This window comes from Anoplolepis gracilipes, chromosome 11, assembly GCF_047496725.1.
Source record: "Anoplolepis gracilipes chromosome 11, ASM4749672v1, whole genome shotgun sequence".
NCBI lineage: Eukaryota > Metazoa > Arthropoda > Insecta > Hymenoptera > Formicidae > Anoplolepis > Anoplolepis gracilipes.
This window is the reverse complement of record NC_132980.1, coordinates 9,897,365-9,924,537: the sequence shown is the minus strand read 5'-3', so window position 1 is coordinate 9,924,537 and position 27,173 is coordinate 9,897,365. Positions and strand designations below refer to the sequence as shown.

General features: G+C 37.4%; 1 protein-coding gene across 20 annotated transcripts in view; it reads left to right on the top strand.

Moving 5' to 3' along the window:
• Positions 1 to 27,173, top strand: part of Heph (polypyrimidine tract-binding protein 1 heph) — a 394,763-nt gene that overhangs the window by 351,647 nt on the left and 15,943 nt on the right. For 15 of the 20 annotated variants that reach the window (XM_072902193.1, XM_072902196.1, XM_072902188.1 and 12 more), the window contains 6 exons: positions 696 to 833; positions 16,751 to 16,802; positions 19,805 to 19,863; positions 20,709 to 20,750; positions 23,735 to 23,963; positions 25,366 to 25,613. In XM_072902193.1, the coding sequence (XP_072758294.1) occupies positions 696 to 833; positions 16,751 to 16,802; positions 19,805 to 19,863; positions 20,709 to 20,750; positions 23,735 to 23,963; positions 25,366 to 25,613 (768 nt within the window). The remainder of the gene's footprint in view (positions 1 to 695; positions 834 to 16,750; positions 16,803 to 19,804; positions 19,864 to 20,708; positions 20,751 to 23,734; positions 23,964 to 25,365; positions 25,614 to 27,173) is intronic. The other 5 variants (XM_072902194.1, XM_072902189.1, XM_072902187.1 and 2 more) reach the window with 3 other exon arrangements.

Here is a 27,173-nt window from a genome sequence, read left to right as displayed (position 1 = left end):
CACTGTTAAAAGGCAAACAAAAACTTTTTGTACATATAAGTATAAAATTTTTACGTTTGTATTATAATTTAAAATATAAAATTGTTAAATTATTATTATCTTATTTAAGAAATGCTTTTTTTTTTCTATAAAATGTGAACGGCTGCAGTTTGCAAACATTGCAAATGATTCTGGCAAATGATATATAAAACTCGTGATATTTATTTTATTATCAATACATTCCTATAGTGCAATTTAAATGTTGGTTAAAATAATACGATCAGAATGATGGTATACGGTTTTAATGTTTTTATATAATTGAATAAGTTTAATGCAGATCTTTGCGTATATTAGATTAACATGATTGCATCGATTACTTTTATTATTTCATTGTTATTTTTTTCATAGAATAGTTATAATATTGTATAAAGTAATATTTATATATTACATTATTATTACTTTTAGCAATTAGTTATAAGCAAACCTTAAATTATCTGCTCACATACAAAATCCTGAAAATACAAAAAGACCAAGTTTTTAGTTTCCATTGACATTAATTGCAAGTTGTATCGCTTAGAATGGAATTTACGTCTTGTGAAACTTGGCCAACTTGTATCTTCGGTATACTTTTCGGGCGACACGTGAACGCGTCGATAGCAATCGATTCGCTCGTTCAAAGCGCTTAATTTTGTTTCCGTTCTCGTTCTCTGTTGCAGAACTCGAATAACCAGGTTGCGATTCCCGGACAAAATCAGGTAACCAGTGCCGGCGAAACCCAGGGCGGACCCAACACAGTTCTTCGAGTCATCGTGGAGCACATGCTTTATCCGATCACCCTCGACATACTTTATCAGGTGAGCACGCAACGGACCACCCGACCGACCCATTTATTATTTCTCCGTTTTATATTGAAAGCGGTCGCGCTGAATGCAGTATCGCGTGTAATGCGACGATGAATTATATACATATTCAAATATATACGTGTGCAGAAAGAGTGTTGGAGAAAGGGATGGAAATTTTTCATGACCCTCTCTATATGGTCGAGTACTTTAGCAATTTTTTGGAGAATTTTTTACCGGATCAGATTTGAAAACTGGGGCTTGTCGTAAAAGAGGGGAGAAAAAAAAAAAAAAAAAGGGAACTTGTGAAAAAAATTGCGGCATACACAAACCCCCCTGTGTTTGCGTGTTATAAACTGGAAGAAAGTACGTCCCTATTTTGCCGGCGACGTCGAAAGGGCTAACGTAATTTAACTTAACTTCGACGGATGCCGAAAAATGTCGCGCACCGCGACAGAGTTGAATTAGTCGAACTTTCGCAGACAATCCCGCGGTCGTTAACTCGCTCGCGGATATTTGATCAACGTTTACAAGTCGGGCGTGAATTCCGCTTGATTAATCCGCGCGGTGCCAGAGTTGCGGCCGCGACGGAAGTTACATCGCGTTTTACATATTGAGTGCTTGTCGTCTGCGAACGCTACTGCGGGCGACTGTTTGCAGTTTTAAAATTGAATATACCGGTCGCGTTTCGCCGAGATAACTGAATTCTAAATAATTGATTGTTAAAGTTATAGAATAATCTCTTTGCCGCATCCGCGCGACCATCGGAATTGCCAGAGTTGCTTCACGCGATACATTTTATACGACACTCGTAAGACGCTAATTGCACTCGCGGCGAAATTGTCATTTCGCTTCGTTATCGAAATACTTCGAAATTGATTAAATAAATTGTAGCGATGTTAAATATTAAATGTTATCCCAAAGTAATATATATTTTATGGAAATTTTTATATGGAAACAAATTTTTACTAAAAATCAGTAAATGTTACTCACGCGCACACGAAAAAGCGTGAAAAAGTAATTAAGTTTTCAATATTATAGGTTGACAATATAATTAATGTATAGGTTTTTATTTTTATATAAAACTTTCAATTTTTAAATTCACCGAAATAATGCTTTTTTTTTTAATTTTAAAACAAACATAAATACCTAATTATTGTAACTCACGAATTGGTCAATATATTTTTATACGTAATTTTCATGTTTATAAACTAAAACTTGTTTTCATAATAAGTTGTGTTAATACGCACTGTTTCCCTTTCTGTAAAAAAAAAAAGAAAAAAAAAGAAAAAAAAACAAAGGGGCAAATATCGCTGGTCATCATTAAAGGGAGAGTGAGTCTTATCCCTAAGGATTTTAGGATAATAGGATAACCACAGGGCTTCCGGTCCGGGGTGAATGGCCTATACATTTTTAAACGCGCTCAATAGCACAGCGAATAATATTCCCCGATGATATAGCGTACAAAAGTATCTTTCTCCCCTTTCAAGTATGTGAAAATAGGCACCTTTATTGTTGTGTTCCCGAGAAAGTACATAATAATACAATTTGACACGGGTGTCACAATAAAATTGATCTAATAAAATTAAGTTTACAATCGAATTTTTCTTTTAAAATACATTTTTAATGTCAACGATATACATATAATGAGAGACTGAAATTTGATAGTAACACGAACGCTAAAACATGGCGCAAAATAATAAATTTTTCTCGTTTTTAGTTATTTAAAAGAATTATCGGAAAATAAACCGAGTTTACAAAACATAATAGCTACTCAACGTGAAAGTATCTATCGAATTTGCGTTGCACCGTCGAGTCCATCTCGATACAAAGGCTTTTCGCTTTTCTCCAAATGTCCCGGAGGAATTGCAAATGTGAGTGGCGTGTGAGGAAACTATCTTTAACACTATCGATTTACCCGAGTGCACGTGTATATAGAGGGTGGCGTTTTTGTTTTTTCTCGAACATGTGGAATCAGGTCGGAGCGAAGAGAGCAGAGACGACAATGGCGCAGAGTCGTGCTAAGCCGATAATGGACCGGGCGGAAAACATTCCCGGATTACGAATCGACGATTGGCCGTTTATATGTATTCGGCTGCGTAAGCAGGCTTACACGATGGTTCCGGCGGCGGTGGAACTGGATTTGTGTCCGCGACTTGTAATCAGCTCGAAAGATTAACTCGCGTCGAAGCCAGCCCACGTGGGGCTTGCCATTGGTCAGACAGATTTGTTCAATACATTCCGGGAATGTCGCATATGATTTATACCGTAAAGAAAATCCTGTCATACGGACTGACAACGGATTTATTTCGAGACAGCCAGATGAAAATGGTTTTGTGTAAGTATGTCAAATTCGTCTCGATGTGAAAAAAGAAAAAAAAAAAAAAACACATTAATCGGAGAAACTTGTACACGTTTAACTCTGCAGTTTTAATTGCCATCGATTGCTGCGATCTACTGCGAAAAATGTCAGACGACGTAGCTCTAATAAAAAATTCTTAACACACAAAATCAATTGTATATAGATTGTATCTTACAAATTTTGTGAGCTGAATTATTTAACGATAAATTTATAGCCGTGATTCTATCTTAACGAAATGTCACAGAGTCTCTTAAAATTTTAACGACGCGAATAAATTGATCGGATTCGGACATTCGTGTATACGTCACGCGCGTTTTATCGAAATCTGACGAAAGGTTGACCTGTTCTACTGCGCGTGTAATCCGATATGGATACTCTCTCAAGGAGAACATACAAATGTTCCTTTCTCAAGAAGGATTAAACACATTGCCTTGAAATCCCGATCTCGTGTTTGCTCTTCGTTACTTAAAGCGACTTTTACAAAATACGATACTAAATAGATTTCGCGATAGTTCTTTTATAAATATAAAGTACACATAAATGTTTTTTTTTTTTTTTTTTTTTTTTTTTTTTTTATTTCGAGAAAATGTAATTAGTTCTCACATAGATATTTAAACAGCACATACATCGGGACGTGTAACTTTAGTATTCGCCTCTTTTTCAAGCGAGGATTTTTTATTCTTTTGACGAAAAATTTCCGGGCGTCTCCCTGGGTTTCTCGACTTTACTAAAACAATTGTAAACTCGGTTCTTGCGGCCGGAACTTCGATTGTTTCTTCCGGTTGAATTGAATTTTAACTTTGTTCTTTATTTGTTCCCGGTTTGTCTGTTGCTCGGCCACGACCTCTTCGCACGATTAACCGACAGCCTCCGGCGGCGAAGCCAATTTACGTGGCGGCGGTATTTTTTCCACCCTCCTGCCGTCTCTCTTCTCCCCGCCTCTTAGAAATCCTCCTCCAATATTTAACTTTACGGTTTCCCGAGCCGAGGTGGCTAAATGCCGCGAAAAGTCCGTCCTCGCGGGGTAGAAACTTCTCGCGCCGTCCCCGTGAGGGATGGAAGGGTTGCATCCCGAGAGGTTTGTGCGAGAAAGGGGTGCAGGTGTTCAGGTGCGCTCTCCCGGTACGGGGACCGGAGCTCGGGAAACTTTGTAATTCAGCCGATACTATTAGTCAGCGTCCCTGCGCCGGAAAATTCTTAATGATCCATGAGCTTAGCGAAGAGAAAGATTGTGCCGCATAAAAAAATTAAAACTTTCTTTGTGAAGTTTTTCCTAATCGCGAAACGTTAGGTTAAATTAAAATATAGCGATTTTTAATGAATTGCGCTTTACAAAATCATTACTCAATTCATTTAAACACAGCGATGTGTTATCTATTATGACAATTATATTTAGGATTAGAATATTAGATACTGATATTTTTTACGAAACTAATAATATCAGGAGCAGCAAAATATACTTTTTTTTAATCGCGGATATAGAGAATCTATATTTTATAAAGTTTTATAAATAGATCTGCTTCTTATCGCTGGGAGAAAAAAGATTATATAGGTTCTAAAAATTGTAAAATAATAAACCCGATTACATGATAGACTGATGGATGGGTCCATAAAACGATAGCGAATCAAGTCGTTTCTTTGCGATAATTTCTGCTCGATATTTTTTTCATCACGTTTCACGAGATGCACTTTTTGAATGCATCGCGCATTCCTTCCCCGACTTTTATTTGCAAAACTCTCCGTCGGAAAACGGGCTAAAAACTTGCGAGTAAAAAACTCGGTCGTAACATTTCGCGGGACATAAATAAAGAGACGAACATTTAACATTTATGTCTCGATTAAATTGCTCGGGAACTTTGTCAGACCACGTGACAATACCACCTGAGACGCCGAATTAAGTTTTGCCTTATTAAGGCCCGTCGGTCTGAAACAGCATTGTCAACTAAGAAAATAAAGGGTTTTCTCGTTTATTTAATTTTTTTTTACGAAACGTAGAATCAGTAATAATTTAATAAAGGTTATTTATTTTATTAAAATTATATTTGCGTGTGCTGATGTGAGATTTTGTTCTTTAATATTAATCTCTTTAATAAACGCACAGAGATAGGGAGTATTTTTTTAACATGTAAAAAAAAATATAAAAGATAAGTACGCAAGATACATAAAAATATAAATGCATAAGACACATAGCTACACGTAAAGTCAGCACATTTTAATATACGTATATATTTTATGGCGAAAATTTTTTCTTCTAACACAAACGTAACGTTGAAAAGATAAATTTGATATACTTTAAAATTATACTTGTGCTGTTATTGAAAATCGACAGGGTTTTATATAAATTGCTATTAGCATGTATAAAATTACTCTGAATCATGAAATATAAACATGAAAGGATAAACTTTACAAATGGACTGTCTCTCATCTAAATTTTAGTGGAACGTTTTCTCTACAATTTTACGCACAAGTAACGTTTTTTTTTTTTTTTTTTTTTTTTTTTAATGAAACCCGATGCTATTAGAGAATTATCGTCATGTAACATTTTTGAAATGAAAACTAATGCTATTAGAGAATTAATTGGAATATACTAAGCATTTCGCGAGAGTGTCGAGAATCGAAATAGCAAAAGTGACGAAGGGGATAGACGGGGGATCGTAAATTAATTCGATGGTAGCCGGTAGTTTAGCGGTAGGATCTCGATGGGAAATGACGAAGGAACCCGAAGAACAGTGACTCGAAGAAAATCGGGGAGAGAGCGTGAAAATGGACGATGAAAGAGGAAAGGGAAGGGGGCTGGAAGTTAGCGCGCATAGAGGAAAACATTAATCACCTGCCTCTTCGTACTGTATGATTAATGGCCGTTGGCAACCGTCTAATGTCTTCGATCGTTCTAGTTGTTCGTTCGAGTACGAACAAGGGAACAGCTCGGTGTGCGAGTGTTTTTACGCGTATGTACCTTGAAATGTGTAATTAAAACCGTTAACATTGCGTAGATCAAAGCGTTTATTTTATTTTTTTTTTTTTTTCAATTAAACATATATAAAAAAGGTATATCTATTTATTTTAGCTAATATTAGTGTTGCATTTTATGAGAGAAGAGCTCGTGTTCTTTATCGCTCGGAAATCAATCCTTAAAAGACAAATACAAAAATAATCTGAAATAAGAGCTCGTAATTTCGGAGTAAAAATATCAAGATTGTCGTACACTCGAGACTATAAATTTTTATGTACAGAGTGCTTCTTTATGTTAATAAGATATTTCAAAGTAATCGACAAAGTTTCCTATGACATTTACCTCGAGTTTTCTTGATTTCGTTATTTATGTTAATAGAGATTGCAAAAGAAGCGTTGTAAATTTTTACGATAAGGAGTATAAAAAGGGATTATCACAAATATTGTTTTTCGATAGCGAGTTGTTTTCTTGGCGATACAAAGATATTAAAAGTTATCTGGCTAATGGTGGACACGCCTATGATATAGCTTTAAAAGCCTGCTCGCGGCCGTATAGTCATGTCAGGATGCATTTGTAGCGATTAATAATGCAGCCGGCATTAACAGTCCCAGCTTATATATCGCGCCAATCATACGCAAGTAATATGCACTCTAAAACCTTTTTATATAGGACTCGTGAAATTTTTCTCGCATACAAATTACATATGACTAAAAATAAATGCAATTATTAATTGAATATGATCGCAAGTTATTTTGAAAAAAAAATAGATTTTTTTTTTACTATATATGACTGTTTTTTTTTTTTTTTTTTTTTTTTTTTTTTAATTTTGTATCCACATTTTAGATGAATTTTCAAATGTAATACGCTTTTTTTTTTTTTTGCATTCATATTTTAACTCATTCATAAAGAGATTAAATTTCTTAATATTGATTGTATAATAGAGAAAAATCCATTATACACACACCATTCTCCAATAAATATCCTAACCGATGATCCCGAGGAAAGCCGGACTGAGAAAAATTGATCTTGCGCGTAACTATAATTGCGCAACTCCCGAACTACAATCGTTGCGGTCGCGCGATACGAAACATATTTCCCGAAAGGAGAAAAATCCGCGCAACTTCCCAGGGAAGAAGTTTCGCAGAAATCCCTATCCATTTCCCGCGGCGAACGAGTTCGTCGTACTGGCGCGACGGTGAGAGGGATAAGTTCGAACCTTTTCACATCCCCCCCCCCCCTCGTAAACTCCCGACTCACCGTCAGACATCGAGCCCTTCCCCTCTCTCTCTCTTCTCACCCTCCTGAGCCGTCATATCTAAATGAATAACGACGGATCGCCGCGACGCGGGAATTGCGTTACTGCTATTGCGCGTTATTGCGTTACAGAAACCGCGGAGACACCCGCGACCGGGCGGGCTCGATAATCGTGCACGCGAATTAATAACTGTTACATCAATCAATACGTCGGTGGTAATGGGCAGCTTTCGCGGAATGGAATGGAATGGAACGGAACGGAGTGGAGTGGAATGGAATGGATGGGAAGGGTGGAGTTTGGTCACCTGTAATCCCACGGCATGAGGGAATCCCCGCGGGATCTATGAGCGATGGCCGCCGGCCAAAGGGTCGCGTTCGATTTAATAACGAGCCGTCCCCGGCTTCTCTTTCTCTTCCTCCTCCTGTGATCCCCTTTTCTTGTTCTCTCTTTCCGACAGAGAGATTGAAGAAAATAATACACCATATACAGCTTATACATTCTATATACATCGCGTGTCGCAAATAGCGGGATTTATTTTCTGATGAATTTATACCAAGGATTTTTTTCTTCAACTCGAAGCGATTAAGATTTTTGAGCGACCCGTTTATGTTTAAATTGTAACTACTATTTTATTTTCTATATATATATATATATATATATATATATATATATATTTTTTTTTTTTTTTTTTTTTAATAAAATATTTTGGGGACTTTTAGTTCTCTGCAATTAAACATCTATAAAAATATTGATTTAAAAAAAGTCAAATAACGCAAGCATCCCTGTATGCGAAAAATATATAAATTTTTCGAGTTGATGGGAGAAATTTGTCACGTTCGAAATACAATATAGGAAATGTTCACGGAAGAAAGAAACGACTTCCTGCCGACGAAATATCGAATGAAACTGTTGCGCGAGCAATGCATTTCCGTTTATTTCTCAACGGCTGCATCCATGCAAACTCAATCTTCATCGATATTAATCTTTGTGATATTGTAGCAGGCTATCAGCTATCCAGTTTTTAATATCGCTTACAAATGCAAGTTTGCGTGTTGATTTTTAAAAAATATATACACATATAAGTAAAACATGTAACTCAGGAAAACATATCTCGTTAAGATCGCAATAGAGTTTAATAATAAAGGGAGATTTTGATTGTCATTTTTTTTTTTTTTTTTTGCATACGTGTGTTTTTATTGAAATTTCATGCATTTTTCCTGTTGCATCAGTTCACGTTTTCGAAACAAGTGTGGAATGTTAGAGACGCAAACGATGAACACTGCGCGTGGTTCTATCAAATAGTGACGCGAATTGATTCGCATAGTCGACGTGCCTCAGGGAAATGGGGTTAAAGGGGGATCGCGTAGGTGAATTAACGCAAGCACCCTCGAAATAACACACATTGGATATCTAGCGTCAAGAGATAGATGATCCCCCAATCTAGTGTGCATATCTTACGTCATTAGAGAAATGTTCATCGAGAAGATCTGTTTATTTTAATTTAATATTATTCAGAGATTATAATTTACTTTTATTTTTGCTATTATATTAATTCGCGACAACTTCTAGCTGCAAGTTTATTACTCGCAAATAATCTCGCTCGCGTGAACCAACTCTGACAAGTTTGCATGTTATATGCATATAACAAAATTTTTCTCATTGTGCACGAATCGAATGTCTCGACGATGACTATATATATATATTTTTAGTCGAAAATTTCTTAAACCGTCATTCGCACATTTTTCCGCCTTTTTTAGAAGTCCATTTCGGCGACACGAATGTGGCACTCCAATCATAAACACAATATGGAACGAAGGGAGAGGAGGATAAATAAAATATTAATGTTAGTTTTTGCACGTGTACATAGCACACACGCTTACGATAGCTAAAGTGTACGCATACATCATATGCATGATGACACGACGTTATTGCGATGCACAAAATGCTTTTTGTCAACAATAAACAAAAGTTTTTTAATCAAACTACAATTGGTCGGACGAATTTTAGCTATATCGGTAAAGGGAATAATTAAAAAATTAATAAAACGAAAAATTGTGTCCATATGCGATCGTATAAAGAATAGAACGCACTTTCAAATTTATTTTATACAGTACTTTTGATATATAGAAAAAAATTTTCATTCTTGTAATTCTATTTGATATTCTTCGTTAATAATTTAACCATTATTGACTAATTATATATCTGATTCGTGTAATCGCATATTGAATAACACGTATTTCGAGGCACATTAATTTCATCGCGTCACAATCGCTCGCTAATACGAGGAGAGGAAGGGGGGGAGGGGACTCATTCAATTTCAAGTTTCAATTACATGAACTTTAATGAATCAAATGAAATCAAAACTTGTGTTGAATAATGATATATATATATATCGGTAAATTATACTTAATTTATTAATTGTGCATTCCATTTTCAATGGGATTTTTTTGTTTCTACGAAACCAAAACGATGGATTATAATCCTTTCCTTTTTAATGTAACGCGTAATTGAATTATTTTATCGCGCGATTATATTTTTTCGATTTTTTTTTTTTTTTAATTAATTTCTCACGGTTCGAAAACAGTAACGTGTTTTGCTACTCGCGCCTGATCGGAGATGACTTACAGTTAAAAGTAGCTCTGATTAACGCGCACTGTTCTCGGCGAGTTTTGCGCGGAAAAAAAATATTTAGATCAAACAGGAACCTCCAATAACTCGCGCTCGGTCTGATTGCAAAAGTTATAACAATGCTATGTCTTTCGAGCGTTCGTTTACGACAAACCCGTCCCGTGCACATACACGGGCGTATCGACTGCAGATGCACGTGCGGAATAATTTCCCGCGGGAAGCAAACACGTGCGCGCATACACATGCACGCATCATGTACACACACATACACATACGTACCTGAAATGATCGTGTTTGGTCGAGGCCTTAAAAGTGTAACAGCAAAAACGAAAAGAACGTTATGCTTCGCATAGAAATGCGAATGTTATGGTAGTTTGATTGCGGGAATGAGCGTGGGAGTTTCTCCTAAAATCTTTTCGAATTGATTTTGGAAACTTGTGTCGAGTTTCTTTCTTTTTTCTTTATTTTTGTCACATGTGTTATTAATGTTGTAACACGCGTATATGAAACAATTTTACAGCGTATAATTTTACGAAACATTGTTCAGAGTTAACGGATGAGCGAAAATTGAAACTAAATTCGTGTTTCGCGACGAAGAAATTATTAATACATTGCAGAATTATTCTAGGATTAACTGGTTAGGTTGATACAGTTGACCTTCTGTCGCGTCTAAAATAAAATACGCTTTTTTGTTTGATTTTATTCTCCGCGAGCTCGATATTCTTTATTTATTTCTAGCATTTTATTAACGGTCTGGTTTTCTTTACTTTAAAAATGCCAGCAGCAAAAAAATTGTTACACTAGCATGCACTTCATTCGATCCTCATTAAAACTTTCATCGCAAATGATGCGCGCGCAAACAAGCCGATTCGTCCCAGTTTCAATGCGACGCAGAACTTGAATCGCGATTTTCTTTCACCGAGACGCCGACTTATTTTTGGATTTCCCGATTTTTCTCGATTTATTTACATTTCGGCGAGCGACGCGATGTATTTCGTCTCTGTTTATCCACCAGGGCGTGAAAGCGGATTGCTTTAATCTATTCGTTACAAAGTTGCAAGGTATTGGAACATCCAATATTATCGATTATTTCCTCGATGCCGACGATATATACTTTTGTGTGGAGAGAAAAAAATATTTCCTTTTCAAAATAAATCTGAATAAACTCAAAATAAAGCTATAGATTGAAAATAACTAACTCATTTTTTATGCTTTCAATATTTTATAAATTTCAGTCACGTCAAAATACTTGTCGGCTAGACAGGGATAAACGATATTACGAATATTATACTATATATTTAATGATATTTATTTCGATACGCGAAATAGCCGACGTAATTACCAGTTGTATAGACGTATATCGTAAAATAATTATAGTCACCGACTATGTTTATCTTCTTAATCTCTAATATAGTAGAAGGGATGGATGTTAATAGTGAAATAGGGGAATATTAGCGCAACAAAAGTTCGTGTATATTCGACGGCAATCAGAGAATGCATCAATTACATCGATAATAAATGTTACCGCCTACGGGGTAATTCTCGAATTTCTCCCTAAATTCACAGAGACAATTTGCAGCGCAATGAGCAGCAAGCGGAAAATTGTCAGATTTCGAGTAATTAATTAAATACCAGTTTAATTAATTTTATTGTACAGTATGTTTGTAATGGACGCGCGTATATAAATGCCACGGAAGTCGCAGATTCTCATTGCGTTTATACGGCATCAATCTGTTATATCGACGCACGCATTATACATTACGTAAAATAAATTATCGTGAAAAAGTCATATAAATGAATAAACTAAAATTTTAACTATTTTAAATATTTTTTGCATATAATTGGATATAGGGTAAACTCGGGTAAGATGGCCATAGTTTTTTAAAATGCAAAAAACATACTTTTATTTTTGTTATTTTTTAATAGTGTTTGGCATATTATCTTCCCTGAAGCTTAAATTACGTAATATTATCGAAATTAAAGGGAAAATATTTAATAGAAATTTTATATTATCAAAATATTGTAGTACAACATAAGCATTGGCCATCTTGCCCAACTTTTAAGGAAAAGAAGACCATAATATTTATAAAAAAATAGTGAAAACGAAAATAAAAATTATAGGCCGTATAAAACAATTTACATATCTTTACAATATGTCTAACGTCGATTACGATAGCTTAACTATAATTTATTCGACGTTATAACATTTTTTAGTGGACAGATGAAAAACTTTGCAGGTAGTCAAAAGTAAAAATATGATATTAAGATTCACAATATCGTTATTTCGAATAATGTATGCATATAAACTATTGTAAATATCGATTATCTTTGAATAATAACTAAAAAAAGCGCACTAAGTAGCGATTATTGAATAAGTTACAGCCTATGGCCATCATACCCTACAGGTTTTACAAACATTCCGAATTTTGTTTCTCGATGAAGACTTTGTATTTACCTACGCGACTATATTGCTAGCGGCAAAAATGTCCATCAAACAAACGAAACACGGAACCGCACCGGCATTATTCTACGTTTCTTTCCTCGTTCACTCGCGATTTCGTCGATCCGTTCGTTTATTGGCGCAATCTCGAGTAAATACTCACGGACGCATCGCGACTTCATATCCGTTCGCGTTCGAACTATTTTCGGTTGGACGCATGCATTCCCGGGCCGGAAGCGCGACTGGCAAAAATTCGAATATCAAAATTGAAATATTTCCCGTTTTATCGGAAAACGGATAAAAACATGTACGATCCGACGACGATGATGATGATGGTGGTGGTGGTGGGGATGGTGGGGGTGGTGGTGATAGTACTGCTTTTCGTATTATATACGCATTGTATATATAAATAGGAATGCACAGTTACCGCTCACAGGGAAATGCGCGCAATTGCAGTTGCATTGAGAAAGAGAGAGAGAGAGAGAGAGAGAGAGAGAGAGAGAGAAGGAAATGCATATGGTCGAGCGAGCTATTACGAACGGTCTTGCGGCTTGTAATGGACGCTGCGGATATACGTAATGGATGGAACTGTAATCCATATATTCTAAACATTATCATCGTTATCAACTCTCGCGATCCTCTGCCGTCCGTTGTGAATCCGCGCTCGTGAACGATCCATCCACTTTTTTAATTTACTCAATCTTTAATTTATTATTTCTCCGAGCGTAACGTTTCAATGATAATCCGAGTTCTCTTTATTTAATGTGACTCTTATAACATTAATTTGCGCGTAATGTAAAAATTGAATATTTTCTCGTTTATTCGAAAATATTCTTATATTACACGAAGAATATTATTTATGAAAATATGTTTTCTTCGGTTAATGTTATAAGCTGGTGCATTTTACGCAAAAAATTATCTACAAATGAAAGGAATCTCACAAATCGGTGTACTGCGTAATTGCTAGTGTGTGAGCTCGGAATCCAAATGCAATTACCGTAAAAATGATCCTCGTTGCTCGTAACGAGGTACGTAAATGTAAACGACAATGAGGATCTATTTGCAGAGATTTTTATCGTTATTGCTGCCGTTTTACTGTATACCCCATAATGATTATAATCGTCGTTCGTTTTCAAGAAAATTACATTTTTCTTCGCTAATACAATCTCGCACATTTGAAACGATTTTTGAAGATTTCGTTGGAAAATTTTTTTGCTCTTTATTCGAAAGAGTTGATTATTATCAACTCGTACGAGAGGAAACACTAATAGTGTGACAACAGCTAGAAAATCTTATGTAATTATATTTAACTTCATAAATTTAAAAAAAAATATCTTATAATTTTTTATAAAATTAATTTTGTAAAAAAAAAAAAAAAAAAAAAAAAAAACATTTTATTAAACTCGGTAAAGAATCTGTCATTATAGTCTGCGTATTTAAAGAGAGTAAATGTTTTATCGATTTCAGAAGTTCCATCTCTTATTGAGAAATAAAAACAAAAGTCTTTTGTCTCACTTAGTGTGCCTTGTGCGAATGCAGTATACGTTTTTTTCTTTTTCTCTCTTCCACTAATTACGAAACTGTTGCGTAAAACCCCGCGGCGCGTTTCTCATTCTTTCGAGTTTTCACGTTGTCAGAGGCACGATTTCTATTTTTTATTACAGCACATTTTTTTTAAATTTTTCCTACGTTTGTCAAGAAATGTGTACGAAAATCAAGAAATAATTCGTGAAAAAATGCAAGCAAATATTCTTTGCATATGTATTCTTTCATTGTTTCTTTTTTTTTACGCGATTTTTTGTTCCTTGAAATTAAAATATAAAAAGGTACTCATAATTTTTTTTTCAAACGTAATATATAAAAATTGAAATAAAAGTGTCATTACCGTGTCGATTTTGCGAAAATCGATGCGAGTTTTGTATTTTCGAGTGCAAGAATTTTTCAAAAGTCGCGGAATTGTGTAAGTTTATGTGCTAAGGGATGCCAAAGAAAAGGATCAAGTCAAAGAACGTGGCTTTGACTTGGTCCCCAGCGAAGGTAGAATGAAAGCGCGGCTTGTAAGGAACGCATCAATATGTATTTTATATTGCAGAGAGCGAGATATATCGCTACCTTTTTTCCTCTGTTTTCTCGTAATGTTCGACACATTTTTGCGTTTTTAATTTCACGGATTTTTATCGCTACGTTAGCAACGAAATATAAACTCCTCATTCGATGCGCTCAACGCCCGCAGGCCGTGTGCAACATTGAATATTTGGTGACGCGGGAAGGGGGGCTAAAACGTGTGACAGCGGTTCGCATTAGCGCGTTTTTCCTGTTTCGCATCGGAAATGTTTCATTTCTCCTCGCGGTCACGCTTTTACGAGCTTTTACATATTTATTCGTCGAAAACGGATGCACGCTCTTTTGAGCGTTTCCGCGCGTAAAAATAGCTCTGTCGAACGTTTGAAAAATCAATGTCATTGTCGGTTAACTCGATGAGCTGTTAATTGAAGCTCGGCAAAACCGAGACGACAATCAAACGTAACGTAACGTGTATCGACGTTTAAATAAGAAACGATTCACGTCAACGCGACTGAAAATCGACGGATGAAAAAATTATTATACTCGCCTAGAGTGCGCGCTCGCCAAAATACCGTTGCAATTGACCGCCGCGAACGGCGGCAACCGTGTCAAATATTTGCATACGCGGCATTAATGTGATCATCGGCATTGTCGGCCAAACATGTATGACAATGACGGTGGTTTGACGTAGGCCGTGCGCGATTATTAGCCCGCGGCTTGGCTACCCATGCCTGTAAATATTACGCGATGCTGGCCTCCAGTTTCATCCAAGAGGCTTTTGAAAATTCATGCGACCCACGTGCGCGTTATACGATTACCTTACAGGCACATCTTCGAATATCACTGATGTTTAGAGTAAACTCGGGTAAGATGACTCGGATAAGATGATAATTTTTTAAAATGCAAAAAACATACTTTTATTTTTGTTATTTTTTAATAGTGTTTGGTATATTATCTTCATTGGATTAAACGAAGTAATACGTAATTACGTAATATTATCGAAATTAAAAGGAAAATATTTTATAGAAATTTTATATTATCCAAATTGTACAACATAAGCATTCGCCGTCTTACCCAACTTTTAAGGAAAAGATGACCATACTATTTATTATTATTAAAAAAAATGGTGAAAACGAAAATAAAAATTATAGGTCATATAACAATTTAAATATCTTTACAATATGTCTAATTCGTCGATTACGATGGCTTGACTGTAATTTATTCGACGTTATAACAGTTTTTAGTCGACACATGAAAAACTTTGCAGGTAGTCAAATGTAAAAAGGATATAAGATTCACAATATTGTTATCTCGAATAATATATGCAGATATAAACTACTGTAAATATCGATTATCTTTAATAATGACTAGAAAAGCGTACTATGTAGCGATTATTGAAAAAATTACAGCCTATGGACATCATACCCTAGTTTACCCTATGCGAAACAACGGCGCCGCGAAGCAATCTTTTTTAGGACACGCCCGTGTTCCGATTATCACAATTATTATTAGTGCTGTTATATTCGGAAATTTCGTACCGGATTGTTCCACAGCGGGGATAATTGCCACATTATAATCCATGCGCGGCCGAAATAAATCGCTTTGTTGTAATATCCGCGCCAATTATTTTGTAATTTTGCCATTGTACGAAATAGCATCGGTCCATCGAATTCTGTAATTTTGATCGCTCTTACTCTAAACGAGCTCACGTAGCGATATACGATTATGACAATTGTAGCTTTAGTTAGACGTTTATTACGTAGTCCTGTCAAAGCATTTGTAACAATCTATCGACACGTAAACTCGGCGTATTTCGGTATCATTATAAACGACATCGTAATCACAACGGGGTTGGTCACTGAGGTAATTTTTGTACAAGGGTTAGGTAATTCAGCGGCAATCCCAGCAAAATTTTGGCTAATCCAAGGTTATTTTTGGTAAATCTAAATAATCTTTAGCGTTAAAATAATTTAAAGTAAAATTTCTTTTTCAAATCCGTATGAAAGGGTAATTTTTGTACATTATAACTGTTAGTGACCAACACCCCTCGCGTAATCACAACTATCGAGATAGATTTATTTATAACTCTGTTTGCTACACTTCTTTCTACGATAATGATGTAGATCAGACTAAATTATCTGATAAATCATTTAATAAATAAATTAATAAAATTTTATAGATTAAAATCGATTGATGATTTCTCACCAAAGACTTATTTTGTCTGTTGCAGATTTTCACGCGCTTCGGCAAAGTTCTGAAGATCGTCACCTTCACAAAGAACAGTAAGTACAGCGTTCAATATACATCGTCGTTGTCCTAGAATCGACGTGCCGAAGGGAGAACCGGGCAAAGGGGAGAACCGTGACACTTTCGCGGGTTATAGATCTCGCTCTTGCGAGGCAGACACGCCACGGCACTTTGGTACTTCAGCGTGCTCGAAGTGCAACCTAGCCTCCCGCCGTTTCGTTGCGCGCACTTGGCGCCGTTAGTACTTTCGGAATCGTTCCCTAAAGGGTGTCCCCGAAATACGCGCAAACAAGATTGTTACTTAAGGCAGTTTGGATACATTTCAATATATAGTAGATCTCGATACTTTTATAATTTTAGCAACATTGTGAAAAATTCAGTGTTGAAATATTAAATCTAACTAATCATTTAATCCAATAATTATTTTTCTATTAAAACATGCCGAAATGTTGCAGAATTGATATTACACATCTCATGCCTCGATCGTTCAATTTTTTATTTTAAACCGAATATATCATTAATGATTTATGAATAATAAATTAATGAACTGTTCTAAAGCGCGGTATAATAAATCAGAAATCCATTTAATCCGAACGAGCCAATACTTGACAGTTTAACGTTGTTTCGATTTTGAATGATGCATTCTCTTAATCAAAATCACTAGTTTGGGCAGACAATTTCTCGTTACACCCGTTATACAACATATACAAAGAGGCCTCGGCATGCAGCCGACGAGCGTATTACGATTTCATGCCTCCAGCGAACGAACGCGAGAGCAGCATCATCATTCCCTGTGCGCGCGTGCCTATCTGTGTGCGATTGTACATGGGTGTGCGTGACAAATGCAACGCCCGAGTCGTAACGTCGAGTCTCCGCGTGGCTGAACATACGCACGTGCTCGGCTCTTTTCCCAGAGGTTCAACAGTCGCGAGAATCTCCGGAAAATTTCGGCTGCAAAAGATCACACATTGTTGCTATTTAAACGAGACGGAAAAGCATTTTCGCTGGAAAACAACACATTTTCGCGAATTGTGATTTTATAGAATAAAACGCATCGATTATTTTCACTCACGTGTATAAGAGTACATAATTCGCGAAATACGAAACGATATTTAGACGATATCTTAATGATTCATTGAACGGTACTAAATGAATTATTGACGCGAATGGTATGAAAAGCAAAATTATCGCCACTTTATTACAGCATTATATCGTGTATCACGAACAAGAGATTCAGTAACAGAAAACTGTTGAATGAAAATTTTTGCATTCAATCGCGAGATTATACGAGCAAAGTAAAAATGTTATCACCGCGATTACGGTAGTCCAGGGGAAGGTAAGAGAAGAAAAAAGCGGGCGTATTTTATAATTTTGTGAAATGAAAAGCAGTTTCTTTTTTTTATATATTCATTCGAAACACGGGCTTTGTCGTGCGAGAGAGCGAGCGAAAGAGCTTTCTTCTCTTCGCTTCCACGTGTTTGAGATTGGAAAATTAAATAACATCGCCGCAGGCCCGATCCTTTGTTTCGCATCATGCGCGCGGCGCATAATGAAATATACGTGGCACGGCGAGTTACGCGAATTCGACGTACGTATGCGAGATTAAAACTCGCGAAATTGCGGCCGGGGGTCTGCCTTCTCCCTTGCGACGTTTCGTTTAATCGAGATTTAATGGCAATTATAAACCGCCCCGACCAACCGGACGCGGAAAGCTAGCAACGCTGGAGAGAATTCCCTGAAATATTAACTTTACGAAACGACCGCTCGTGGCGATTCCGCGTTTGTCTCCTTCGTAATTGTTTATCCTTCGCGAGACCGGAAGAAGTGGAGCAAGCTTGTAAGCGCTTTAGTAACATATCCATTCAGGAATTTACGCTCGCTTATTATTCAGCCGTTAAATATTAGATCAACGTTCGCGTGAGTGTTAATTAATCGCCGATAAAAAGAGTCGTTATTTTCATCCTTAATTTTCACGTCGATTAATTCATTTCGCTTCGTTTTCCGAATCTCACTTTGAGCGGTATCCTTGTAACGACAAACGTGGCGTACGATAAAAAATTTTTGACACATTTTTAAATATTTCATTGTACAATTATACTATGTTTGCGGGGCATATATTTAATCGAATATTTCTTTTAATTCGCACAAAAGCAGGATTAATTCCGTACGGAGTGGTTCGGGAAAAACAAAAGGGCCCCTCTGTCAGCGAGATTGCGGTCATCGTGTACGCCCGCGCGCACGTGTCCCGGGCTTTAGCGTATTACAGTAAAGAGTTCCATTATTACGGTGGAGCAAATTCGAAAATGAAATAGCGTAGCCGCCGGCTGGAACTTTGGCCGACGCTGCTAACGAAACAATTCCGGCTGCGCGCGGCAAAAACGTATTATCGTGGCAGAGTTAGTTTCTCGCAACGCTCGCGCACTAAATTAACGAATCACCGATTTTTACCCAGGCCCTCTGGTCGGATATTTCAAATACACATACGATTTAGCACAAAAAATATTACATTTTCCATCTCGAATATTACATTTTTCCGGGACCTTTTATATTTTATATTTTATATTTGCATCTAGAGCTGCATTTTCGATAATATATACTCTACTCTTACGTATGTTTAATGTATACTTTACAGCAGGTATTTTATAATTTTTTTTAATATTATATATACATTTTTTCCTTCTCTTTTAACTGGCTACAACGATACAATGGTTTTGCAAAAATAATCAACTGTATTATTTGAAACAAACAGATTATTAAATGAGCAAACATGTTATTTATATAACACAAATTACAAAATCATGCAGGGTGCTGTTATTACAGGACGAAAATATAGTATTATATTTCCTCTAAAATATACAAACTATTATTAATGATCTATTTTGTGATCTCCGCTCACATATATAATGCCTCCGTCAAACGTTCCTATATTGATATAATTTCATTAGCTATTATGGCTATATGTTGCGTGACTTGCGGAACGCGTAAAGTTAATAATAGACGACATCGTTTCACGCTTTTTATCGCTTTTGTGTTTCAGGTTCGTTCCAGGCACTAATACAATATGCGGATATGCTGTCGGCGCAGACTGCTAAATTCGTAAGTATCCACTTGACTTTGCTTCCCCACCCCTTGGTCACCATTGTATTTCTTTCCCCGGTACGTCCTAGTTTTCTTCTTCTTCTTTTTCTTTCATTTTTTTTTTTTTTTTTTTTTTCACCCTCCTCTTTTGAGTTACCGTCTTTCCGTGCGAGCGCCCGCTACTACTGTACCGAAGCGACGCTTTATCCACCGCGTTCCCGCGGGACAGATCGAAATTTTCCCGTGGAGAAGTAACTCGTGCCGGGGAAATATTTTTCCTACCCCGCATCCCCTCCGGCCGAAGAAAGGCCGCGATGCGGCGCTTAATTACAGGAAGTGAGCTCGATGAATGCGTAATCGAAAGATTGATGACGGAAGAAAAAAATTCCGACGTCGAGGCAAAATCGCGGCTCTCCCGATGTACGATATTTCCTCTCTCTCTCCCCCCCCCTCCCGCTCTTCCCCTTCCCCTCCCCCGGATTTATGGAAATATCAGCTGCTTTGCAAGCCAAATTAATTCTTAAAGCGCGGACCGCAGATGCGCGATCGATTTATTCCTCGCGCCTCGCGCGATTCATCATCAGTACCGGCGATACTGTAGACTTTATTCGCGGCATTACATGTCGTATCTTTCTTCCTCTCTCTCTCTCTCTCTCTCTCTCTCTCTCTCTCTCTCTCTCTCTCTCTCTCTCTCTCTCTCTTCTTCTTCTTCTTCTTCTTTCTCTCTTGTTCTCTTCTGTCTCATAAATATAACTTGATTTACTGCTTTACCTATAATTCCCATAATCGTTTATTTAACCTGTGCGAGATTTAAAGAGCGCCACATCCTGACGATAACCACTTCTATTTTTCTTTTTTTTAAGGAGGTTGAGAAAGCCGTAGCATTAAACTTGCCGCTGCTTAAGGTATCACGAGTTATGTCTCTGGCGTAAACTTTTTTGTTTTACCTGCGTATTCCTGTAATATCGTTTTATCCCTATAATCATGAGCTAAAAGTATCACGTGTCCTGACGAAACTACTCCCGCTCTTCTCTCTTTAAGAAAGCTGAGAGACTTTTTAGCAGCATTAAAGCTGGCACTGCTTTAAAAAAAAAAATGGAAGATGCGCGCGTGTAGTTTTTGTTCTTAAACTTCTTTCCATTATGGATGTAGCGCAACTAATTTCTATAAAGTCTGTTCATTTCCTAAATGCACGTTGTATCATAAGCTAGTACATTCAAATGCTAATCAATTTTTCAAACAGAAAAATAAAGGACCTTCTCTGTAAACCTTGTTAAACCAAAAATTTCAAATTAACTCTCACAAACTCTAGACTATAACTGAATATATTAACTCTCTGTTTCTGTTGATTTAAATACGTTTCCCCCGATTGTACATACATATTTATCGTGATTTATACTCGCGCGGCTTTTTTTTTTTTTTTTAGCAAATTCCACTGTGTCTTATGTGTGTTTGAGATAATCTTTGTGCAAATGAACGTGATGCAGCTACTTCGCTGCTGTGTATATATATATATATATATATATATATATATATATATATATGTATACACGAATGTGTGTACTAATTCTACGTTATTTAATCGCTGTCACGTAAAATGTATCGTTTAAGAATTATACACAGCGAACTGACTCTAGTTGAAAAAAAAAAAAAGATAATATTTTTTTTTTCACTCTTTGTTTCATTTCGAAATTCTTTCGAAAAAGAGCTGTGAAAACTAGAGATCCAGAAAATCGTTTATGTACCAATCGGTAGGTAAAACGCAGATCTAAAGGGGGAGGGACGGTTCGCCTCGTTACATTTGGAATTAATTGCGTCAGCAGTTATTCGCGTGTAGAATACGTCGTGTGTTGTTTTACATCGTCAACGACAAGCCGTCGCGAACGGCGGAAGCTCGCCAGAAACTTCCGTCACTTCTCACGCCCGTTCGAATTCATTCCCCATTCATCCCCTGTTCGGAATCCTTCTTTCCCTTTCCCAACCGCTCCCACTCCGGTAAGCTCGACGCCACAAACTAGTAAACCCGCGCGCTGATCAAAGGGAAAATTAATTCGCTTGAAATACACCGGTTTCGCCGCGAACCACCACCCGCGGTGGTTGTGCAAGACAGAAAATTAATTTAGCTTTGTTGCGGATATCGCTCTTCTCTGATTCTCCCTTTCCCGCTTTCCTTTCTCTTTCTCTCTCCTTTCGCTTATCCTAGTCTCCTTTTTTTTTGTTTTTGTTTCTTTTTTTTTCTCAACACAAACGCACAAACGATAGTGATTCCCTTGGACTCGATACCAGTTGGACTTTCATCATAGCACTTTTAGATAAATCTGTCGTTCCCTAAATTGCTCGGCAAATATACTCGGATACCGAGTCGAAAACTCGCGAATATCAGGTCGACATCGTATCTCTCCTCGAAAGGATTTCTGATTACGAGACAGAAAATATTCTTGATGGGTTTAGTCACCGTCACAGTCTCATGTAGTATAAAAATAAAACAATTTTATTATATTTAAAACAATTTAAAAATTAAATCAATTATTCCTATTCTCTTCTCTCGAGAACAGGAATAATTGATTTAATAAGAATAATTGATTAAACAAGATTGTCTACTATTTTGAGACAAGAGTAACATATACAAATCTAAGTTTATATATTCTTGCATTTACAATAACTTGCTTGATGTTAGCGCCAAAATAATTGACGCTACCAAACGACATCTTACCAACTAAAATTAACGCGATAGCACCAAGCTCATTTTATTCTAAATTTAAGAATTTTCCAACAAGATTAAAATATTGTTTCTTCATAATAATAAGTATACGATTGTCGCTATATCGATTCTAGTTTAAGATTTAAGAATAATAGCAGTAAATCGGAAAATCTTTTCTGTGGGTGCGTATCTTTTAAAAGGAGTGTCGCTTTAAAATCATTGGCAAAATCAATTCGTCTCGTTCGCCGATTATGTAACCGGCACTCTCTCGACCATGAATAAACCGCCCCAGGAGCAGAACGAAAGAGCACGAGAGACAAAGAGAGCCTGCCGTGCGCGCACGTCGAAGCCTCGCGGCGCGGGCCGACCCGGTAATTATGTACGAAATTCATTAGCCCGTGTAAATATAGAGCGAGAGCGTGGCCGGTACTCATACACACACACACACACATACATAACATACGCACGCATCTATACACGCGTATACACATACGTCATTGCCGTGCATAACGCAGCAGTGCGTGGCCACGCACTACTCAAACAGACGATTCAAACTCGCGTTTCTGTTAAATGCGACATTAGCGAACGATCTGCAAATTTCATAATAATACGTCCTACAGGTCATAAAATCAGTTAAGATGGACGGCCGATGCGGATCTTGATCTTGGAGAAGTCACGGATTTCTCTCAAATTCCGTAGTCCGATTTTCTGGATTTCTTCTCTCGAGTTTGTGCAGTTTTATAAGCTTCTGCTGATCGAAGACTTTTCGAAACTTTCCGATCTCCAGCTTCCGTGAACTTTTCTCGTGGCCGATATATGAGACTGTCTTTCTTACTGAATTGATTGAATTTAATTGCACTGTGAATAATAAGACAGCGTTTTCCCTTAAAAGATTTTATAATTTTTTTCTTTTAACTTTCGAAGTTAATTTCATTTTTTTCATCACGTTTTTCGAAATAGTAAAATAAAGGTCTTGGCGCAGTTTTATCGTAATTTTAATTGATTTAAATTGGTAGTAAACTATGATGTAACAAAACGATAGGAAAATTTCTCTTTGAGAAATGAGAATAAAATCGATACAAAGAAATGTGTGAGTCACTATGGTGTGTTGTAAGCTTAAGCACAAAAGCGTCAATCGTATTTTGGAATCACGAATAATAATAAAGAATTACACGATTTCTTGCGCAGTCGCTCGACGGACAGAACGTCTACAATTCCTGCTGCACGCTGCGCATCGACTACAGCAAGATGCAGAACCTCAACGTCAAGTACAACAACGACAAGTCCCGGGATTACACCAACCCGAATCTACCGACCGGCGACGCAAATCTGGACGCTGCGTCGCTCGCCCTCGGCGGCGAATTGCTACCCCAATTATTGATGGGTGCCGGTTCCCAGCCGCGTGCCAGAATACCCGGTGAGTATTTTCGTATATAAAATCCTCGTATATAAAATATTCTTCTTCCTACCCCCGATTCAGATCACATTCGAGCCCTCAAATAGACCGCATTATTTACAAACGCGTATGTATGTATATATTAGGACGCAAAACGAAAGTCAAATACGATGCATGAACAATGCGCGCGTTAATCTTGTGCAATTCTATAATAATAATAATAATAATAATAATAATAATAATAATAATACACGGTACGTATAGTCGAATACGGTAGAATTTGCAATAGACGCTCGTGCAAAATTCATCGTCATTAAACGCTAGGTTCAGTGAAATTCAACGAAAGCGATTCTGAATGGACCGTATGTGACATATAAACAATGAACGTGTACGATTCTATACAATACTACGGTAATAGTTCAATATATTATATATATGGATGGTTTGCAAAAGGCGTTTTCAAAATTCATTGCTCCGTTAAATCTACAATTGTGTATGAAATTTGAAATGTTTTCTGTTTTTTTTTTTTCCACTTTTCACGAGCGAAAACTTCTAAAGTTTCATGAAAAATACAATTTAAAGATTGATTAAACAATTAGCAGCACGATTTCACGCAATGTTACATTATATTTTATTGAAATTAATTATGTTAATAGGAATACCGATTTTCCGTCATTTTGACATCGTGCTAAATTATTATTATTATTATTATTATTATATAATATGTTATTTATAATAATAATAATAATTATTATTATTATTATTATTATCATTATTATTATTATCATCTCGCAGTGGTGGGAGTAATTTGCTGGTGTTTAAAACTTCGTCCTGTTCGCCGCGTATATACGTCGGTCGGTCAGCCGTAATTATTTCCTCGGTTGAATTAATTAATTACAAAGTACCGGACGGACGATCCGGGTTGGCCGCACGGCGAATCGTCCGGATTTTTGCGTTTGTTACCGCCGCGACAACGTTAGTTTAAATTACACACTCGGTTCGGGTCGCTTGTTTGGGTTAAATTAATTTCACGGCGTCGTTGTTGGTGTTTAATCTGTAACGTACTGTAATCCACTTTGCGCGTCCCATCTCATTGCGCAAACAGTTCGTTGATGGCCAAGGATTAGGAGAGACCCACCGACGGTCAGCCGCATAATTAATCCGGGACGCATTAAGAAAATCGACCGCGCGCGGAAAGATTCGGTGAAAAAGATACGACGAGACGAGACGAGACGAGACGAGACGAGACGAGACGAGACGAGACGAGACGAGACGTTATTTCGAGAGAGGAGCATACGAAAGGTTTCCGGAGAAAAAGCGCGAGTCTCTCTCTCTATTATAGCTTTGCGATCCCATTCTCGCTGTATCATTTAAAATCGTTATATTATACATTATTTTTTTTCCCTATCGCAATGTTCAACAGTGATAATAACGTCATCTGAACTTCCTGAAGTAGAGTCCATTGCAGGGGCACCGGGTGTGCTGCCCACGCCCTTCGCGGCCATGCACGGCCTTCCGTCGCCCTTGGCCGGTCCCTACAACGGCGTACCCCCGGCAGGGGGGCTCGCCGGCCTCAGCGGGTTCCCTCTCGGCGCGGCTGGCTTGGGGGTGCGGGTGCAGGGAAGCGCCCAGGCGTCGGCCGTGTTGCTCGTCAGCAATCTCAACGAGGAGGTAAGTAACCAGGACTTTGATTCTCTTCTCCTTTTTCGTTCCCCGAAAACGCGTTGCTCCCTCGACTCGAAGGACGAGAGAGGCCGCACGAGGACCTTCAGCGAGGCATACACGAAGAAAAAGATGTAGCTGTTTTGACGTAAATTTCCGAAACTTTATTTGCTCGCGATTTACTCTCGTCGAGAATTTTTAGTGAACGTGAGATGCCGGAAGCACCCCGGAAATTTTCTTCGTGTATTTCCCCATCAATTCTTGGAATCGTACGGAGTGACCAGGAAGGTTTCTGCTTCCATTAAGCGTGGGGTTCGTTTAACTATTCGTTTCGATCGCGAAAACATTTTCAGTTTGAGAACGAAAATTTGGCAATTCTGATTAAAATTTAAGTATTTTGGCTTGCCTGCATAAAAAAAACTTTATATATCTCTCTTTTATGTAAATTACATTAAAATATATATAATATTATTGAAGCTGAAACCACATTTCTCAGCTTAGCTGATCGTTCTTAATTAGAAGCCAGTCCAAACTAGACGCGAATACAAGATGGTAAATACAGAGATCCGTTGTGTACGGATGAGCATTGTCATACATGTGAGCATTTAGCGACGAAATGTTAAACGTACGCACGACGATGTGGTCGGAGTGTCGAGGCTGAAAGCACTGAGAGAAATAGACCGCCGCCACGTGCAAATAAGTGTGTCGTATGCGAATAATAATACATCTCGTAGTACGGCATCATCTGTCGTGCAATGTGTGTGTGTGTGTGTGTTTGCGAAAGTCTCTCTCTCTCTCTCTCTCTCTCTCTCTCTCTCTCTCTCTCTCTCTCTCTCTCTCTGTTTCCGACGTATCTCTACGAGAAACATAAGTGGACCTTGCCCGATGCAAACACACACACACACACACACACACACACACACACACACACACACACACACACACACACACACACACACACACACACACACACACACACACACACACACACACACACATATACATATATGCGACACACGTATACGCACGTTCACCTTTTCTTTACATCTTTTTATACCTCTCTTCTCACTTCTTCCTGTCTACTCTCTTCTCTTGTACCTCCCGTCTCGGGCTCTCGTATGTCCAACCCTCGTAAGAGACCGCAACGCTATTTCTCTCAGTGTCGCTACGACACACGCGACCAACCAACCAACTAAACCCCCGCCCACCAGGTATATATACACACGTGCATAAACAGGTATAATTATACAGCCTAACGAGCGAGTTACAACGTAGTGCTACGTAGGCGAACCCCGCAGTCTCTCGTTCCTTTGGCTCGGTCTTTCCATTGTGCCTAATCACAACCGATCTTTCTAGAAACTTCAAGATCCATGAAATTGCAAAAAATATTGCTGCTCAGTTTATATTTGTTAAAAGAAAAAATTTTGTGACACAAGAGAATAATTATAAACAAAATTTATTTTATTTGCGATATATTAGTTTTTTTTTTTTTTTCGATATATTATACGTTGATAAAAAAATCGTGTTTGGGAATTATACAAAAGGAAATACCTAGTGTGCCTGACACAT